Source organism: Podarcis vaucheri (genome assembly GCF_965113315.1).
Source record: "Podarcis vaucheri genome assembly, chromosome: 16".
NCBI classification, from domain to species: Eukaryota; Metazoa; Chordata; class Lepidosauria; order Squamata; family Lacertidae; genus Podarcis; species Podarcis vaucheri.
In genome coordinates this window covers 3,076,491-3,095,816 of record NC_138754.1, presented here as the reverse complement: position 1 = coordinate 3,095,816, position 19,326 = coordinate 3,076,491, and the positions used below count along the sequence as shown (strand labels likewise).

The 19,326-nt window shown below is 47.6% G+C and overlaps 1 protein-coding gene across 3 annotated transcripts in view; it reads left to right on the top strand.

Moving 5' to 3' along the window:
• Positions 1-11,108, top strand: part of CGN (cingulin) — a 66,850-nt gene extending 55,742 nt beyond the window's left edge. For all 3 annotated transcript variants that reach the window (XM_082202056.1, XM_082202058.1, XM_082202057.1), the window contains exons 18-21: positions 4,411-4,529; positions 6,814-6,922; positions 9,687-9,850; positions 10,603-11,108. In XM_082202056.1, the coding sequence (XP_082058182.1) occupies positions 4,411-4,529; positions 6,814-6,922; positions 9,687-9,850; positions 10,603-10,744 (534 nt within the window). In that variant the 3' untranslated portion in view covers positions 10,745-11,108. The remainder of the gene's footprint in view (positions 1-4,410; positions 4,530-6,813; positions 6,923-9,686; positions 9,851-10,602) is intronic.
• Positions 11,109-19,326: the final 8,218 nt, after the last annotated feature.

Here is a 19,326-nt window from a genome sequence, read left to right as displayed (position 1 = left end):
GAAATTCCCAGAGTGGTTTAATATTTGCCCCCCAACTGGCATTCGGACGGTGGAAGGCGGTTCAGGCTCTGTTCGGAAGCGGGTTTGGACCTGGAAACTTTCCCAGCAGTCTCTTTCCCCACCAGATCTGCCTTCTGCGTCTGCAGGAGCCCTGCCTGTCTGGGCTTGTAGCGGTTGGGGTGTGTGACAAGACAGGTTATGTAATTTGCACCATTTCAAAATCCAACCCCTCCCAAGTCATTTCAATAAATGAGCTGCTGTTGCTGTGCAATTAACGAGGGCGAAAAAAGCCCCGGCGACACTCTGCTTGGACGCCGGCCACGTGCGGCTCGGAGCGTTGCCCTTAGAGACCTTTATTGTAGAATTGCAGAGCTGGAAGGGACCCCACAAGGTCATCCAGACCAACCCCCTGCAACTGTCCTTTGCAAACAGACTTTCCTCTTGTATTATCACCCTCTCCCAGGCCCCCAGGTTCACAAGAAGCTGAGCTACGTCTTGCCTGTGTGTGTGAAGCCTGCTTCATTCACAACAGGGACGGGACTACAACATCTGCGGTCCTCTGGGTGCCGCCGGACTACAACTCCCAGCAACCCCAGGGGCTGCTGGGAGTTGGAGCCCTGGAGAGCCACAAATTTTAGACTGGCCTACGTGCCATACATTCAGAGCACATTCTTTCCACCCAGAGGATCCTGGGAACTTGCAAAGCTACAGTTCCCAGCACCCTCAAACTATAGTTCCCAACATTCCTTTTTGCGGGTGGGGGGGAAATGGAAGCTTTCTTACAGCGCCGAAAACCAGCAGTTGTGGGATGACTCTTGTTTGTTTGTTTTTAAAGCAACAGATCAGAGGCTTTCTTGCATAAACTTCCACTCGGCTCTGGGTTGTATGGGAAGAGACCTGCAGCCGTAGGATTTTATAGTGTTAGTCATGCTCTGAGGAGGCCCATTGACATTAATAGACATGAGTCACTCGACCCATTAGTTTCAAATGGGTCTACTCTTCTGTATAACTAATATTGCCTGCAGAATCATAGAATTGTGCAGTTGGAACGAACCTCAAAAGTCATTTAGTCCAATCCAGGAATTGCAGCTGCCATGCAAAGAGTTTTGGTGCATTTGAGGCCAAAGTATGAAAAAGTTGCAAGGGGTGCGGCTGGGTGCTTCCGATCCCTTTCCTTCCTGGAATTTTACTGGATTTTTAAATTGCATTTATTAGACCACCCTCTCTCTCTCACCGCGGGATCTGTGGATGTTGGGAATACAGTGATGAACTTAAGCGACATCAGTTAAAACCACATTAGATAGTAAAAAACACATTGGTGGCAGGCATTGCATTCTCTGACCTGCCTTCCCCACCCTTTATGAGAGTCCCAGGGGCCAAGGGAAGGGGTCTGGGGGCCACATTCACACCTGGGCCTTTCAAAAAAGACATTGCGGGGGATTCGGCTAGAGTTCCTCCAGACTCTGTAATTCTACTATTCTATGTGAGGAATAAAACTGAATTTGGGGAGCAAGGAAGGGGATATTTGAGCCTGTTCCTCGCTGCCCCGTTTTCTCGCACTCGGAGCCCTCCCTCTTCGTCCCCGGGGAAGGAAGACAAGCGCGTGAACAGGCTCGTGCCTCGTTAGGCCCTTAATTGGGCCAAATGACCAAACGCTTACTAATTAACGCATTACATTACTCCTAGTTTTAAGCAACAAAACAGAACCGGTTTGTTTCGAAACATTGCAGAGCAGTGAGCAAGCCTCTGAGCTCAGCAGAGCGCTTCTTCATTTCTGGATGTTCGGAAAGGGAGCGATCGCCTGGAGAGGCGTTCTGTGGAACAGGGAAGCTTGCCTGCTGCGGTGTCAATTTTTGCAGGGGGTCCTCATTTCGCTGCAGTTAATTTAGGATTATTATTCATATTACCATTTCCCTGGTAGTCCAGCCTGCCTGCCTGCTATCCTTTTGCACCAGCCATAGAGTTTTAGCCCAAAACTCAGATTGCTTTGCAGCCTGAAAGAAAACCTCTTTCTGATAGGCCTCTGCGTTTTTCTCGGCCACCATGAGGACTAGCCTCTTTCTTCTTCCTCTTATAATAATAATAATAGTAATTTATTATTTATACCCCGCCCATCTGGCTGAGTTTCCCCAGCCACTCTGGGCAGCTCCCAATCAAGTATTAAAAACAATACAGCGTTAAATATTAAAAACTTCCCTAAACAGGGCTGCCTTCAGTTGTCTTTTAAAGATAGGATAGCTGCTTATTTCCTTCACATCTAGTGGGAGGGAGTTCCACAGGGCGGGCGCCACTACCGAGAAGGCCCTCTGCCTGGTTCCCTGTAACCTCATTCTCGCAGTGAGGGAACCACCAGAAGGCCCTCGGTGCTGGACCTCAGTGTCCGGGCAGAACGATTGAGGTGGAGACGCTCCTTCAGGTATACAAGACCGAGGCCGTTTAGGGCTTTAAAGGTCAGCACCAACACTTTGAATTGTGCTTGGAAACGTACTGGGAGCCAATGCAGATCTCTCAGAACCGGTGTTATGTGGTCCCGGCGGCCACACCCAGTCACCAGTCTAGCTGCCACATTCTGGATTAATTGCAGTTTCTGGGTCACCTTCAAAGGTAGCCCCACGTAGAGCGCATTGCAGTAGTGCAAGCGAGAGATAACCAGAGCATGCACCACTCTGGTGAGGCAGTCTGCGGGCAGGGAGGGTCTCATCCTGCGTACCAGATGGAACTGGTAAACCGCTGCCCTGGACACAGAATTGACCTGTGCCTCCATGGACAGCTGTGAGTCCAAAATGACTCGCAGTCTGCGCACCTGGTCCTTCAGGGGCACAGCTACCCCATTCAGGACCCATTAAACAAATACCAGATTTCTAAGGGATTTGGCAGAGGTCTCTGTGGGCTGCGCTTCCCTGTCTGTGCTACTGTTTGGGATCTGTGGCCCAAAACATGTCTGAACACAGATGAGAGAGAACAGGAGCTCTTTTTTTGCATTCCTCCTGAGGCTTTGTGCTCTCTTTCTCTCTTTCTTTCATAAAGAAAGGCAGCTAAACAAGGCCTCCCCCCATCACTCACCTTGGCTGCACTGCAAAGCAAGGGGAAAGCAATTATTACTGTTATGTAACTCTGCTAATCAAAATTCCTGCTTTCTGAAGCGGGGAGGGGAATTTTGTTCAGCCCGGCCCGGGACATTACATAACCCTGTGCAGCCGGAGTGTGTGTGTGTGTGTGTGTTTTCTCTCCATCTTGTTGCTTATAACCCCAAGTTGCTGATTCAGCCAAAAGCCACCTGCAAGAGGCTTTCCCCCCCCCCCAATTATTATTTTTTTGATTTTCGCGTTTATCACGTCAAAAGAAAAACCTTACAAAAACACACAACAAAAAATAGCACAAAGAAAAATTATTACTTCAAATCCCTAATATCATTACATTAATAACTGACTTCCTCAAATCCCCTCTAACTGAATTTCATTATATCGCCTGTTTAGCAGTTCTCCAAATTCTTATTTCTAATAATATTAACTTCTTTCATTTAACTTCTTCTCCGTTATTAATAATACTGAAATCCAAAATAATTACTGACATATATTCTTATTCTGCTCCTAAGCCTATTTGTTACTTCCAGAAATTTTCTATTTATCTTACATTACAATATTTAGCTAGATATTCTTTGAATTTCTTCCAGTCAGATCGGCCAGTTCCGAAAAGTCCAACATCTTCACCTGCCATTCTTCTACTGTTGGTATCTCTTGCGATTCCCAGTTTTTGGCTAGTAAAAGTCTTGCCGCTGTGGTGGCATACGAAAACAACCTACCATCTTTTTGGGCAATTCCAATTCCATTATTCCAAGTAGAATGTCTTCTGGTTTCTTAATTCTGCAAGACGCTTTTAATGAAACTATCGGTCCAACACAGATCAGATCACTGTTATCTCCAGTCCTTTTCTGCCCCACTTTCCCCATGCATGCAAAGACCTTCTAAAAGACTGGTCCCCTCATCTCAAAAAGGATATTGTAGAGAGTGTTTTGCCGGAGCAAAGGTGGCAATCCTAGCCACAGAAGTCCCTTCCAGATGGTTATATACTGAAGTTCTCACCCTGGGCCAGCAGGGGGATACTGTAGATAGTTTTCACTCAGGTCCACATATGCAAATAAGGGATTGAAAGGGACGTTCAGTGATTGGATAGTTACAGAAAGTGGTTACAGTTGCGTTGTAGTGGAGCTCTATATAAGCAGGCTGGCTGAACCCTTCAGTTCAGTTCTGTTCTGTCCTGTGAATCAACAAGAGCTGTTTGAAGAATCCCTGTGTCGTCTGATATGTTCACCCACAACTTAATACAGGTCATGCAGGAACTTGTCCCCAGCCACTGGTCATTTCCTCTCTAAATCTCTAAATATCCCCGCTTCCAAATCTCTCTTTCCAGAACAAAGACTTGAAAAGCCGCCTCGCCAGCAGCGAAGTTCTCCAGAAGCCCAGTGCCAACGTCTCCCAGCTGGAATCGCGCATTCAAGAGCTTCAGGACAAACTCCAGGCTGAAGAGAGGTAAGTCGCGGAGAGGCAGTGTGGGGTAGCGGTCCGAGTGTCATGGGGGAAACCGGGGTTCAGATACCCTGCTCAGTGATTAATAATAATAATAATAATAATAATAATAATAATAATACATTTTTATTTATACCCCACCCTTCCTGGTTCAAAAACAAGGCTCAGGGCAGCTAACAACAAATTTAAAACACTTAATTATAAAGCAGCATAAAATACAGTATAAAAACATGAATAACAATAAAATTCAAAAATCAATTAAATAATCCCCAGGGCTAGCTTTATAAGCAATACAGAACGATCAGCCACGTGGCTGGCTAGTCAAGAAAATTTGAAGCATCAACATGGAAGATTCTTGAAGAAACGCCTGGAAGCCAAAAACAAGAGGGTGCCCGTCGCATCTCTGCTGGAAAAGCGTTCCCCAGCGTGGGCCTAGCGGCAATAAATTGACTGCGATTGTTGCTGGTTGTTCTAAAAATTTAAAGGTGCGCACACATAGTGGACACACACAATTCACAGGAAACCAGTTATTCAACAAAAATTAGGAAATATTCCCCGAGATGTTGATGATGATAGTCTAAATTCCCCCCCCGTATTATTGTTGTTGTTGTTAGTTTATTATTTAATCATCACAGAGCAAACCCCAAGCTATCTTGTAAACCCTTTCCCAATAGTTCTTTCCACTCGCAAATCCTTCAAATCTTACGAATAGATAAAATGTCTTGGCTACCCCTCTGCAATACTGGCCTGGCAAGTAGTAATATTATTATTATTATTATTATTATTATTATTATTATTATTAATAAATAATTTATTTATACCCCGCCCATCTGGCTGGGCTTCCCCAGCCACTCTGGGTGGCTTCCAACCAAATATTAAAATAAAGTAATCCATCAAACATTAAAATCTAAACCTAAACAAGACTGCCTTCAAATGTCTTCTAAAAGTTTGGTAGTTATTTTTCTCTTTGACATCTGATGGGAGGGCGTTCCACAGGGCAGGTGCCACCACCGAGAAGGTCCTCTGCCTGGTTCCCTGTAATTTGGCTTCTCGCAGTGAGGGAACCACCAGAAGGCCCTCGGTGCTGGACCTCAGTGTCCGGGCAGAACGATGGGGATGGAGACACTCCTTCAGGAATACTGCACCAAAGTTTCAGCACCAACACTTTGAATTGTGCTTGGAAACGTACTGGGAGCCAATGTAGGTCTTTCAAGACCAGTGTTATATGGTCTCGGCGGCCGCCCCCAGTCCCCAGTCTAGCTGCCGCATTCTGGGATAATTGCAGTTTCCGGGTCACCTTCAAAGGTAGCCCCACGTAGAGCGCATTACAGTAGTCCAAGCGGGAGACAACCAGAGCATGCACCACTCTGGCGAGACAGTGTACACGCAGGCAGGGTCTCATCCTGCGTACCAGATGGAGCTGGTAGACAGCCGCCCTGGACACAGAATTGACCTGCGCCTCCATGGACAACTGCGAGTCCAGAATGACTCCTAGGCTGCGCACCTGGTCCTTCAGGGGCACAGTACCCCATTCAGGACCAGGGAGTCCTCCACACCCGCCCGCCCCCTGTCCCCCCAAACAGTACTTCTGTCTTGTCAGGATTCAACCTCAATCTGTTAGCCGCCATCCATCCTCCAACCGCCTCCAGACACTCACACAGGACCTTCACCGCCTTCACTGGTTCTGATTTGAAAGAGAGGTAGAGGCTGGTGGGAGTTGTAGTTCAGCGACAGCCCAAGGACCAAAGTTCCCCCCATCTGTGCCTCGGATAAGCTTGCGGAAGACCCCCAGAACCTCCATTGTTGTTGTTGTTTAGTCGTGTCCGCCTCCTCGTGACCCCCTGGACCAGAGCATGCCAGGCACTCCTGTCTTCCACTGCCTCCCGCAGTTTGGTCAAACTCATGCTGGTCGCTTGGAGAACACTGTCCAACCATCTCATCTTCTGTCATCCCCTTCTCCTTGTGTCCTCCATCTTTCCCAACATCAGGGTCTTTTCCAGGGAGTCTTCTCTTCGCAGGAGGTGGCCAAAGTCTTGGAGCCTCAGCTTCAGGATCTGTCCTTCCAGTGAGCACTCAGGGTTGATTTCCTTCCGAATGGAGAGGTTTGATCTTCTTGCAGTCCATGGGACTCTCAAGAGTCTCCTCCAGCACCAGAATTCACCTCCACGTTTTTCTGGAAATCTCCCCTGCCTGAAGCCCTGGACAGCCGCTGCCGCTCAGTGGAGGCAGTGCTGAGCTCAGTGATCGGACTCTGCAGAAATCAGCTCCCCCCTTTTTCTTGCCGCAGGGAGAAGAGCGTCCTGGTCTCCTCGAACCGCAAGCTGGAGCGGAAGGTCAAGGAGCTGACCATCCAGATCGATGACGAGAGACAGCATGTCAATGACCAGAAGGACCAGGTGAGCTGGGGGTCGGCAGGGGGACTCAGAAGACCCCCAAAGGCATCTCCAGGCAGGGCTGTAAAAAGATGTCCCTCTCTGAAATCTTGGACCACCACAACCAGCCTTTGTTGGTGGTTTTTTTTTAAAAAAATATATTTTTATTAGACCATTTCAACCTAACAAATTATCAATCCAAATATTCAATTACATTATTTTCTCCCCTCTCTGGTTTCTTTGCACATATTGTTCTCTGCGTATTATAAAATTGTCCCTATCCTTGCCTTATCTATCTAATAAGTTTGTGGGTGTTTATTCAAAACCTGCCAAGGAGTCCAAATCTTTTTGTTGTCTTTTTAGATAATTTGTAAAAAGTTCTTCCTTGAAGTCACGATTGTCCTTATCACGCAGTTTGTATGTCAATTTAGCCAATTCCGCATAGCTCACCAGTTTTTCTTGCCACTGTTCTTTTGTTGGGATTTCCTCATTCTTCCATCCTTGTGCTAACAAGACTCTTGCTGCTGTTGTAGCATACATAAATAAATTCTATGTTTTTCTTGGCATGTCTTGCCCTACAGTCCCCAACAAAAATACTTCTGTTTTTTTTTACAAATGTCATTTTAAACATTTTTTTCAGTTTGTTATATATCATTTCCCAAAATTTTTAAACTTCTCTACATTCCCACCACATATGCTAAAAAGTACCTTCTTGTTCTTTTTCTTTCAATTTTTTTAATTGATTTTCCAAATTTATAACAAACATAACCAGACAAACAAACATAAATCCTAACTGTAATAATTCCATTTTGTTAACATTGTTAAGTGACTTCCTCGACTCCCCCTGGCTGAGTTTCAATGTATATAATTGTAACAGTTTTCCAAAACTAATTTCTCATAAAATGTACATCTTTCTTTCTTTTCATATTAACTTTAAACATATTATTCTATAACATCACATATTTAAATCCTAAGCCAATCTGGTACTTGCAAGTATTTCTATTTAAATTATCTTAGCATATTTAGCTAAATAGTCTTTGCATTTCCTCCAAGGTACCTTCTTTTTCTTTACATTTCCCGCATATATTTGACCCAGTTTTATACATTTTTGCTATTTGTACTGGTGTACCCATCTATACATCATTTTCATGTACATTTCTTTCAAAAGAGAACAACCAGCCTTTGTTGACAGTATGGAGGCAGGTGGACCTGAGAGCCTGGCTCCGCTTGAGGCAGCATCTTTTGCTTAAAACCTTGAGGACTAGACCCTTAATTTTACTTTTACAGGGAGGGCCCAAGCTTGCGGGGTTTAGGGCTTTGCACACAGAGGACTTCCGGGTTAGCGCAATCGACTAATGGCGGATTCCCTCTGTTTTTTTCTTTTTCTTTTTTTAAAATGGAAAATTTCTAATAAATATTTAATTAAAAATAATAATAGAGCTTTGCACACAGATAGTCCCAGCTTCATCGCCTGGCATCTTCTGCAACTGAGTGCTTTTTGCCCGGTTCCTACTTACTTATCTTTTTCCTGCTGGATTGTATTTAAAGGTAAAGGTAAAGGGACCCCTGATCATTAGGTCCAGTCACAGACGACTCTGGGGTTGCTCATCTGGCTTTACTGGCCAAGGGAGCCGGCGTACAGCTTCCGGGTCATGAGGCCAGCATGGCTAAGCCGCTTCTGGCGAACCAGAGCAGCGCACGGAAACGCCGTTTACCTTCCCGCCGGAGTGGTACCTATTTATCTACTTGCACTTTGACGTGCTTTTGAACTGCTAGGTTGGCAGGAGCAGGGACAGAGCAACGGGAGCTCACCACCGTAGAGGGGATTCGAACCGCCGACCTTCTGATCAGCAAGTCCTAGGCTCTGTGGTTTAACCCACAGCGCCACCTGCGTCCCCAGATTGTATTTACAACAGCGTAAAACGTAACGCTAAAATCGTTGGTTTGAAATGCTATTAAAAATAGGTGTTAAAAATATTACTGAAATCAACTCTAGCTTGCAGCTTCTCCGTGTCTAGATAGGCTTGCCTTTTTATAAAAAAAAATTATTAGGTTTTACAACAAATTTTAACATATTCACTACTGATAATACAATCACAAACAAAGTTTCAAAACTTAAAAGAAAAATGTTTTGAGAGGATGCTGAAAAGAGTTCAGCGAAAATAATATTAATAATATTAATAATAATAATGAGTTCAGCAATACATAACAAGGATAAACTGTGACTTTAAAGATGAATGGCAACCTTTTACAAAGTATTTGAAGAAACAACAAAATGAACTGGACTCCTTGGCAGGTTTTGAATAAACACTCATAAATTCTTTATGGGTAATATACAGATAGATAAATTGAGGATCTCTACAATTTTATAACACGCAGATAAAATTACGTGTTGAGAAACAGGAGCTGAGGGAAGTTGGGGGGTGGGTTTTTTCTTTTCTTTCGGGGGGGGGATGGGAGGGAAATAATGTGGATGATGCATTTGTGTTAAAATTGTTATGTTGGAATCACTAATAAAAATATTATTTAAAAAAGGGTTCAGCGAAGGCTGCCTCCCTGGTGTCCATTGGCAAGGAGTTCCAAAGGCAGGTTCTGCTAAACTGGAAGGTTTAAAGGAGAAAGACCCTGCTGTATTCCACTCCTTACGGGGGGTTTAAATTAGCCAGCATGTATTTATGAGGTCTCGGCTGGGCCCTTCAGTTGCCAGGGCATCTCAGCTCTCCCTCCTGCTACCCCCGGGTCAAACTGAGCAGGCCTTCCTTCCTTCCTTCCTTCCTTCCTCCCATAGCTAAGCTTGCGGGTCAAGGCGTTGAAGAGGCAAGTGGACGAGGCAGAAGAGGAGATCGAGCGGCTGGAAGCTGCGCGCAAGAAGGCCCTGCGGGAGCTGGAGGAACAGCACGAAACCAATGAGCAGCTCCAGAGCCGCGTCAAGTCCCTGGAGAAGGACCTCTGGTAAGGAAGGCGGACCCTTTGTGGGTCCTGAAGAAATGGGTCTTGCTTGGGGGCCTCTCTTGGTCTGCCCTGCAGAGGACCTTAAGGTCCATGAAGAACCATAGCTTAGAGGTCCCAGGCCCTAAGGAAGTCAGACTATCCTCCACCAGGGCCTTCTCAGTGATGGCTCCGACCTGGAGGAACGCTCTGTCCCATGAGACCAGGGCCCTGCAGGATTTAACCTCCTTCCACAGGGCCTGTAAGACAGAGCTATTCCGCCTGGCCTTTAATTTGAATTCAGCCTGATCTTTTATTTCCCTTCTCTTCCCTCCCCTTTTATGAGACCCCACAGCTAATTCTCCCCTGGCCGCCTCACTGGCCCAAGTAGGACCAATTCAGCCAGCTAGCCCTGGGAATTATCTAATGCTTATTTCCCCTAAATTGATTTTTGAATTTTATTGTTATTCATGTTTTTATACTGTACTTTATGCTGCTTTTATAATTAAGTGATTTAAATTTGTTGTTAGCCGCCCTGAGCCCGGTTTTTGAACCGGGAAGGGCCGGGGTATAAATAAATTATTATTATTTTTATTATTTTTATTATTATTATTCTATTTGGGGCGTCCGATTGGCTGCTGCAAGCACAGGAAGCTTGGTGCATGGCTCTTTGATATACTTATGGAACCTCCAGCCCCATAGGCAGTCTACCTCGATTCCCAGGTTCTTAGGGAATGGAAATCTGGCCCCTGACCTTTCTCTCCCTTCCCCGCCAGGCGCAAGGCAGCCCGGTCCACAGCCGAGTCCTCCCTGAAGGACGACCACCTGAGCTCCGATGAGGAGTTTGACAGCGCCTACGGCCCGTCCTCCATCGCCTCGCTTCTGACGGAAGGGAACCTCCAGACCAGCTCCTGTTAGCGTCTTCCGGCCGACCCATTTTGCGGATCCCGTCGGAACCCCTGAACGTTTAAAACACTTCGAAACCCGTCCGAAGTGCCGTCCTCGCGTTGGCCGGTCCCTGGCGAAGCAGCCGGAAGATTCTCCTCTCTGAAATGTTGTGTGCCTGAAGATGGAAACAGATCTCTTTATCGAAGTGAAGGATATATTTTTACGTTTATTCTTTTTCTTTGCTTGCTATGGGGCAACGAGAGGCCGGTCGTAAAACGGAAATGATGACAGAACTTTCTCTCTCTCTCTCTCTCTCTTTTTAAACCCCCCTCGATCTGGTTCTCAGGGCAACTGGTGAATGATTAAGAAATAGAATCTTCCAGTTTTTTGCTTTTTCTAAACCAAAATTTTAATTTTCTGCATATGTATGTGTACATAGATATATATAGATATATATATATATAGGGCCTGTCTATGTATGTCAATTTTGCATGTGTTTCAAATTTGGATGTGCAATAATGTTTCATGGAGGGATCTGGGGAGATAGTGGAATGTGTCTGGGGGGAGGTGGGGACCTTGAGGCGCCCCCCCCTTTGCGGTACATGTATGTATGGGTCTGCAGAAAACAGATCCTCAGGTGGCCTTAACTACTGATTCTGATCGCTGTGCCCTTGACCCTCCCACTGAGTCTTCAAGAACAGGCACTTGGGATGGGAAGAGATGACTTGTGACTTTTCCGCTGGGCAGCTATCTCCGCTCATAGATTTTTATCGCCACCGAGACCCTCGAAGCCGATCCCTGCTCCTCTTTCCGGAATTTCCCGTTCACGTCCTCGGACGACCTCTCCTAAATGCGTCACCTGCAACCGTCTCGCCCAGGAAGTGAAGATGAATCTTTCAGCAACGGGATTCTGAAACGTCGTTTGGGATTTGCCTGGGATGGCCCAGGGATGGCAACACGAGCGACGGCCTTGACGCAGAAATTGGGCAAGCAGCCATGGAAGCGACGATGGCGAGGTCAATAGGACTTCCCTCCATTTTAAGCTTCTTGCTGACTGGAGCAGCGTAAATTAGAACCAGCTTGTGTTACCACCATCCGGGGTAACCAGCTGCCATTTCGCAGAACTGGGGCTCTGTTCCGAACCGTTCCCACAATGTCGGTCCTTTCATTTTGCAGGGAGAGAGGCTCTGGCTGGGGCCATCAAGCGATGGTAGCCAACTTGGCACCCTGCAGACAGCTCTTTGTCACCTCTGACCCTTGGCCATCCCAGCTGGGGCTGATGGGAGTTGTAGGCCAATAAGATCTGGAGGGAACCGCATTCCCAGTTTCCAACAGCGAGGCACCAATCCTTGGCTTTCTAAATGATGTTGGTGGACTCCAGTTGCCATTGGCCAGGACCGACCCTGCGGGATGGTGGCCGTGTCAGACAACCTTCTTGGCTGCTGATGAGTGCATGAAATCTGCCGTCTCCAGCATGGAAATTTTAAAGAGAGGGAAATCTCCGTGGTCTTCTCCATGGTGGGGAGCCAAGTGTCCCTGGACTTCCCATCAGCCCCAAATGACAGATTTTGGGAGTCCAGCGAGATCTGGAGAAGCCATGTGTCCCCGTTCCCTATTTGTATATAAACTATGTCCCATCGTGGCCGTGGGGTTTTCCGCTCCTGATTCCTAAAGCAACAGCAAAGCCAAGACTCTGGTCTTGCAACCCTATCGGGTCAGCCAGTTCTGAAGATACTCTTCCTGGATCCATGCTGACAGTTTCCTCTGTCAGGGGGACGGGAGAACAGCAATAGCTCTTTTTTCTGATTGCCGTTTGGAGCCCTCGCTTGGCTAAGACGCTACCTAACAGCCGAAGGTACGATATTTCCCCCGCTGCAACCACTGGCTCTGTCGGAGGCACCGCATGCAATCCTTCGCGTGCGACTGTCGGCGTGTTTGCAAAATGCACACCCCTCTGCCCCTTTTCTTCCCGGGCCGATCGCTGTGCCATGTCTTCAGTTGGGGCGTGGTGAAGGAGTAACATGAGAGCCGAACTCTGTGGAAGAACACCTCCAGGACAATTTGGGGATTTGTGGACTTCTCCTTGGGAAAACTCTGCTTCGCACAAGACTGGGCGTCGGAGGATGCAACTGTTGTCGCTCAACAGAATATGGCTGTGTTATCAAATCTTAGTAAGGGCTGTTTTTTCCACCCTGTCCCCTTAACACAGTGCGTGGGGAACCTCTGCCCCACAGGCCAGATGTGGATGTGGCCTGGCGTGGATCTCAGTTTAGCCTCCGAGGCTGTTTCTGCCCCAAACCGCAACCACCTGTGACATCAGGTGTGGGGCATGTCGATGTGGCGAGGTCGCAGAAGAGTTCCTTGTAGGGGGAACTTGATTGGGGAGGCTCAGTCACCACACTTCACAGCTGCGTTCCCCATGAGGCAAACGGGATTGCGCAGCCGCTTCCTGCAGAAAGCGCTTTTGCCAGACCTCGAGAAAGGCGAAGTTTAGATATCACAAAGGGCTTTGCGCTCCCCAAACGCAGTCAGGCGCCTGGGAAGCACTGCACAAGGAGCTTTTGATGGGTTGGGTGTGACTGCCCACCTGTCAAAGCCCAACATCAGGGGAATTGACAGGAGCACTGCCCCACCCATATGTCGGAGCTGGTCTGCTGGGCCAAAAGAATTCTCTACGCCCTCTTTAACAGTACCCAGGTGCCCCAATTTAACCTCTCCAGGCCTTGCACCAAGTGCCTTATCATGGACGTGTCCCAGGAGAAGGGCTCACTCTTAATGTACTTGTTTCACACGGGAACCAACTGGCAGTGCCATGCTTGGAATGGCACCATCAAAGGCATGATGCACACCTCTGCCTTTTATACTTCTGCATACACATGGGCCGGCATCGAGGTCTTGCTAGGTCCCATCTTTGCTTGCCTTGTGGCTCCCCCTCTCAAAAGCGGGCGCTGTGCCGTCATCGAGACAATGGCACTAAAAAACAGGGATTTCAACACGACTTTAAAGTGCTGGTTCGTGGCTGGCCACCCTGTTTTGCACTGAAACGAGCCCTGCTGAAAGGGCTGCGCATTTTGCGGGGAGGGGAAATTACACCTTCGGCAGGGGGAAAAAGTGAGGCAGGATCGTATCCACCACCCCTGGCCGGCACCACCTTGCCCACAACTATTTTGGCAGTCTCTGGAGGCTCGTCCCTTCTGCCAGCACAAGTCTTCCAAATACACCTGGGTCAGAGGAGAGATCTTAGCTTCTTTGCTTCAGTGGTTGCAGAAACGTCCGAGAGGTGTTACTGGGTGTGTTGCCCAAAACACACAAGGCATCTAGTCCTCAAGAAACTCGACTGCATTGCAGCGAGCATCAAAAGCAGAGCGACCATCTTATTTGTGGAAGATCGTTCCCCCTCTCCCCCTCTACTGCTCGACCAATATCTCGGCTGCTGGCTTCCCTGTATTTTTTTCCTACTCATTCCTCCCTCCACCTGCCCCCAAATGCAGCAAGACATCAGCTTTGCCAGAACATTGACAGGTTGCACAAGCCCGGTGAGTCTTGGAGAAAGAGGCCGCTGAGTCGTTGTGCTCATGTTTTCCACTTCCTGTTTGACTTGTGACACGTTTTTGAGCTGCAGATTCCATTCCCAGTTGGTGGGTTTTTTTGTTTTGGAAGTATTCTCATGCAAATGTCTTCGAACCGATGTTTCCTCAAATCTTTCTCTCTGGAGAGCTTCTGTTCATATTTCGTCGACACCGTCCATGTCTTTGAGCTATAGTCATGGCAAATGGGGGGGGGGATAACATCTTGTTTGTTCCCCACAACCCTCAACATGGCTTCAGACTGCGGAAGTCGCTGGGCGTCAGGAATTCGGTGGAATGAGTTGATCTGCAGTGTCCACCGGCAGCTGGAGCAACGCACAGCCTTTAAATCGGCCTCCTGTGTTGTCAAATTTAGCCATTACATTGCAGATCGGGTGTGGAGACAGTTTGACCCTCCAAAAATTGCTGAAGTACAATTCACATCATCCCAGGCCATCCTCACTAAGACTAACGGGAGTTCGGGAACATCTGGTGGGCCAAAGGTGTGGCAGATCTTTGAAATGTCATTTGGCCGAGATGGGGAAAAAACCCTGCCTTGTTTTTGTCCCTTTTATCCAGCTTCTGGGCTCAGATGAGTTTCCCGCTTTGCCTCTCCCTCTCTTGAAGGTTGCATGAAGTGATTCAGACCGGTAATCGTCTTGTGAAGGGGTCCGCAAGCTGCTGACCACCCTGCTCAAATTTATGGAGAGCAAAAAAGGAGCAGGGGTCTCTGAGGCCGTTGCATCTTCAGGCCTCAAGCCGCAATAACAAAATTAACCGCCCGGTTCTACCTTCTGGGTACATGACAACCCAATCTGGGTTCAAGCTTTTGGTAGCAGGCGCCGCTGCGTCCGTCAGGGCAAGACGGGCGGCGTTTTGTTGGAACCTGGTTCTCAAAACTGGATGTCTTGAAAATGCGACCTTGTCCCAGCCTGCCCTGTTCAGTTTCCCTGGGGCAAAACTTGAGGGTGAGGTTTTTATACCTAGGTCTTTGGAGCTGTGATTCTCTCTCTGTCTCTCTCTCTCTCGTTCTTTTTTAAACAGTAATGCAATAATTTAGAAGCGTCTATATTTGGGGGAGGGAGGAAAACCTGATCTTAGAGGCTTGTTTCTTAACGAGGGTTCCCTCGTCCCCAGCACAGTGGATTTGTACAGTTTTAAATGGCTGCTATAATATACGATCTGGGTTGGTTTTTATTATTTGTAATTTTTGATTTCCCTCCAGATTTATTTTCCTTTAATAAAGAACAAAAAAAAAGCCCACACCACAACCGTGTACATTGATTTTTTTCAACCCCCCCCCCAAAGTCCTATACAAATAGGACTTTCTGACCACCACCCCTCTCCCACCCCCAAATTGGTGTGTGGTAAAGGCCTTGGGTGAATCTATCCTTTCATCATTAAAAAGCCTGATTATAATGGTTTAAATTAAAACATTTAAAGAAAAGTTAAAAAAATAAAATTAAATGTCAACATCTATTTGTCTGGATAGGTTTGCTTAAACCAAAATCGCTTTCAGTCCATGCTGAAAAGAATACGGCAAAGGCTAAAACATCAACAGGCAAGGAGTCCAAAGATCAGAGAGGCTGAGAGGGCATGCATGGGGCAAGGTGATCTCACAGGTAAAACTGGTCCCAAGATCATTTAAAACATGGGTAGGCAAACTAAGGCCCCCGGGGGCTGGATCTGGCCCACGGACAGTCTGGGAATCAGCGTGTTTTTGCATGAGTAGTTACAGATAGGTAGCCGTGTTGGTCTGCCATAGTCAAAATAAAAAAAATCCTTCCAGTAGCACCTTAAAGACCAACTAAGTTAGTTCTTGGTATGAGCTTTCGTGTGCATGCACACTTCTTCAGATACACTGAAACAGAAGTTGCCAGATCCTTCTATATGGTGAGAAGGTGGGGAGGGGTATTACTCAGAAGGGTGGTGGGAATGGGAGATTGGCAGATAGCTGAGATGAGCCTGTTGACGACTCTTAACGACTGCAATAGGTCTTACAGGAAAAGGCAAGGGGTGAGAAGGTGAGAAATGGTTTAGTCATGTATAGTGAGATAAAAATCCAGTGTCTCTGTTTGCATGAGTAGAATGTGTGCTTTTATTTAAAAAGTATCTCTGGGTTATTTGTGGGGCATAGAAATTCATTCATTATTTTCCCCAAAAATATAGTCCAGCCCCCCCACAAGGTCTGAGAGACAGTGGACCGGCCCCGGGCTGAAAAAAGGTTGCTGACCCCTGATTTAAAACATAAGAGTTGTGAGTGGAGAAGATGTGGTGTTTGCAGAGGTTGGATGTTAGCTGCTGTCATCACTAACTATTGGCCATGGTGCCCAGGGATTACAGTGGTACCTCGGGTTAAGAACTTAATCCGTTCTGGAGGTCTGATCTTAACCTGAAACTGTTCTTAACCTGAAGCACCACTTTAGCTAATGGGGCCTCACTCTGCTGCCGCGCAATTTCTGTTCTCATCCTGAAGCAAAGTTCTTAGCCCGAGGTACTATTTCTGGGTTAGCAGAGTCTGTAACCTGAAGTGTCTGTAACCCGAGGTACCACTTTATAGGAACTGGAGTCCAATGTTACAACTACGCCTTGTTTTAACAGATAAGCATCTCTCCCAACTCTGCAATGAATCTGTGATCCCATAGGAGCTCAATTCAATTCAGCAACAGCATTGAAAACAGAAAGGAGGGAGTCATTGACATTGAGTGGTAAGGTAAAGGGTAGGCCCCTGACCATTAGGTCCAGTTGTGGCTGACTGGGGTTGCAGTGCTCATCTCGCTTTATTGGCCGAGGGAGCTGGCGTACAGCTTCCGGGTCATGTGGCCAGCAGGACTAAGCCGCTTCTGGCGAACCAGAGCAGCGCACGGAAACGCTGTTTACCTTCCAGCCAGAGCAGTACCTATTTATCTACTTGCACTTTGAAGTGCTTTCGAACTGCTAGGTTGGCAGGAGCAGGGACTGAGCAACGGAAACTCACCCATTACAGGGATTCAAACCGCCAACCTTCCCAAAAACCTGGAGGGGAAGAATGTTCTCCATTGCTGGGCACCTAAAATGGCAATAACCGCACTGGTGCCCAACAGTAATCCCCAAGAACATGGTTCTCAAGGCCTGGCGCTGTCCCTTGCCGGTCCCTAAGCTCTGAAGTGACTGGATTTCTCCCTATGTGGCCCTCTGGTTCTTTGCATCGGCCCCCAGACATACCCTGGTGCATAGGTGTATTAAAACCTCTCACTTTTGCCTTGTTGTTGTTGTTGTTTAGTCGTGTCCGACTCTTCGTGACCCCCTGGACCAGAGCACGCCAGGCCCTCCTGTCTTCCACTGCCTCCCGCAGTTTGGTCAAACTCATGCTGGTAGCTTCAAGAATACTGTCCCACCATCTCGTCCTCCGTCGTCCCCTTCTCCTTGCACCCTCCATCTTTCCCAACATCAGGGTCTTTTCCAGGGAGTCTTCTCTTCTCATGAGGTGGCCAAAGTCTTGGAGCCTCAGCTTCAGGATCTGTCCTTCCAGTGAGCACTCAGGGCTGATTTCCTTCAGAATGGAGAGGTTGGATCTTCTTGCAGTCCATGGGACTTTCAAGAGTCTCCTCCAGCACCACAATTCAAAAGCATCAATTCTTTGGCGATCAGCCTTCTTTATGTTCCAGCTCTCACTTCCATACATAACTGCTGGGAAAACCAGAGCTTGAACTATACGGACCTTTGTTGGCAAGGTGATGTCTCTGCTTTTGCCTAGCAGTTGTACAAAGGTAAGCTATGTATTGTCCCTCCCACTTTTGCCTCTGGCCCCGCCCACCTCAGGAAGCAAACTTCTGCACCCTTGTCGTCACCTGGGCCACCAGGAAGTCCCAATATTTGCGACGTGTCACTTGAACCCAGGCCCACGCAGAGCAGTTCTGCAACCTGGTGCATCTCAGTCATAACACATTTTGCTGGGGAAATGTCACAGAGATTTGTTGCATAACTCAAAAGAGTGAAGGGAGTTTGCTGGAGAACTGGGCTGGGTGCCTAGGAATGGGTTTGCGGCACGCCCTGAAATTGAATCCTCCTCTCCTGGCCTACATATTGAGCAAAGCTGGGGGAAGCCGGTCTGATAAGCTGATAAGTTTCCCACACCCTCCTGGTGATTATTCTTCCCAGTCCTTTAAAGGAGCAGAACTCCACCCTGTGGTGTGCGGCTCCAGCTTTTGGGAACTTAGGAAGCTGTCTTGTATGCAGTCAGATCATTCATTCATCCATAGCTGTCAACTTACAGATTTGAAAATAAGGGACTAGCAGCCTCGAAAATAAGGGATCAGCAGCCAGAATAAGGGATTTTCCAAACACAGGTATGCTCAGCTTCTGAGCCCCTCCGAGCCAAAGGCAGAAAGCCCAGCCAGCAGCCAAACGAAGCCTCAAGCGGTGGTTCCCACAGCGCAGCAACCCGGCAAAGGGGATGCAGCAAGGAAAACCACCGTCACCTCTCCGCTGGGAAGCGCTGAGCAAAGGCGAGTCCCCAGGAACGCGGCCGATTTGATTGGCACAAGGCATGCAAGCTCCACCCCCCAGTCGTTCTCAGAGTTGGAGCCTCCCTCCTCCCTGGTCGGCAGGGAGGGAGGGAGAGGAGCTGCTTCCTTTGAAACCCGGGAAATTTAAGGGACATCATCCATAAGGGACAGCAGGGGGACACGGCGCTGGGATAAGGGACTTTCCCGCCAAATAAGGGACAGTTGACAGCTATGATCTGGAGATCAAACCCAGGACGTTCTGCATGCAAAGCTTGAACTACAAATGGTTTCAGATTGGATTAGGGATTGTGGGTTTGAGATTCCTGCATTGAATGCAGTTGGGTTAGATCAGGGGTAGGCAAACTAAGGCCCAGGGGCCGGATCCGGCCCAATCGCCTTCTCAATCCGGCCCGCGGACGGTCCAGGAATCAGCGTGTTTTACATGAGTAGAATGTGTGCTTTTATTTAAAATGCATCTCTGGGTTATTTGTGGGGCATAGGAATTCGTTCATATATTTTTTTCAAAATATAGTCCGGCCCTCCATAAGGCCTGAGGGAC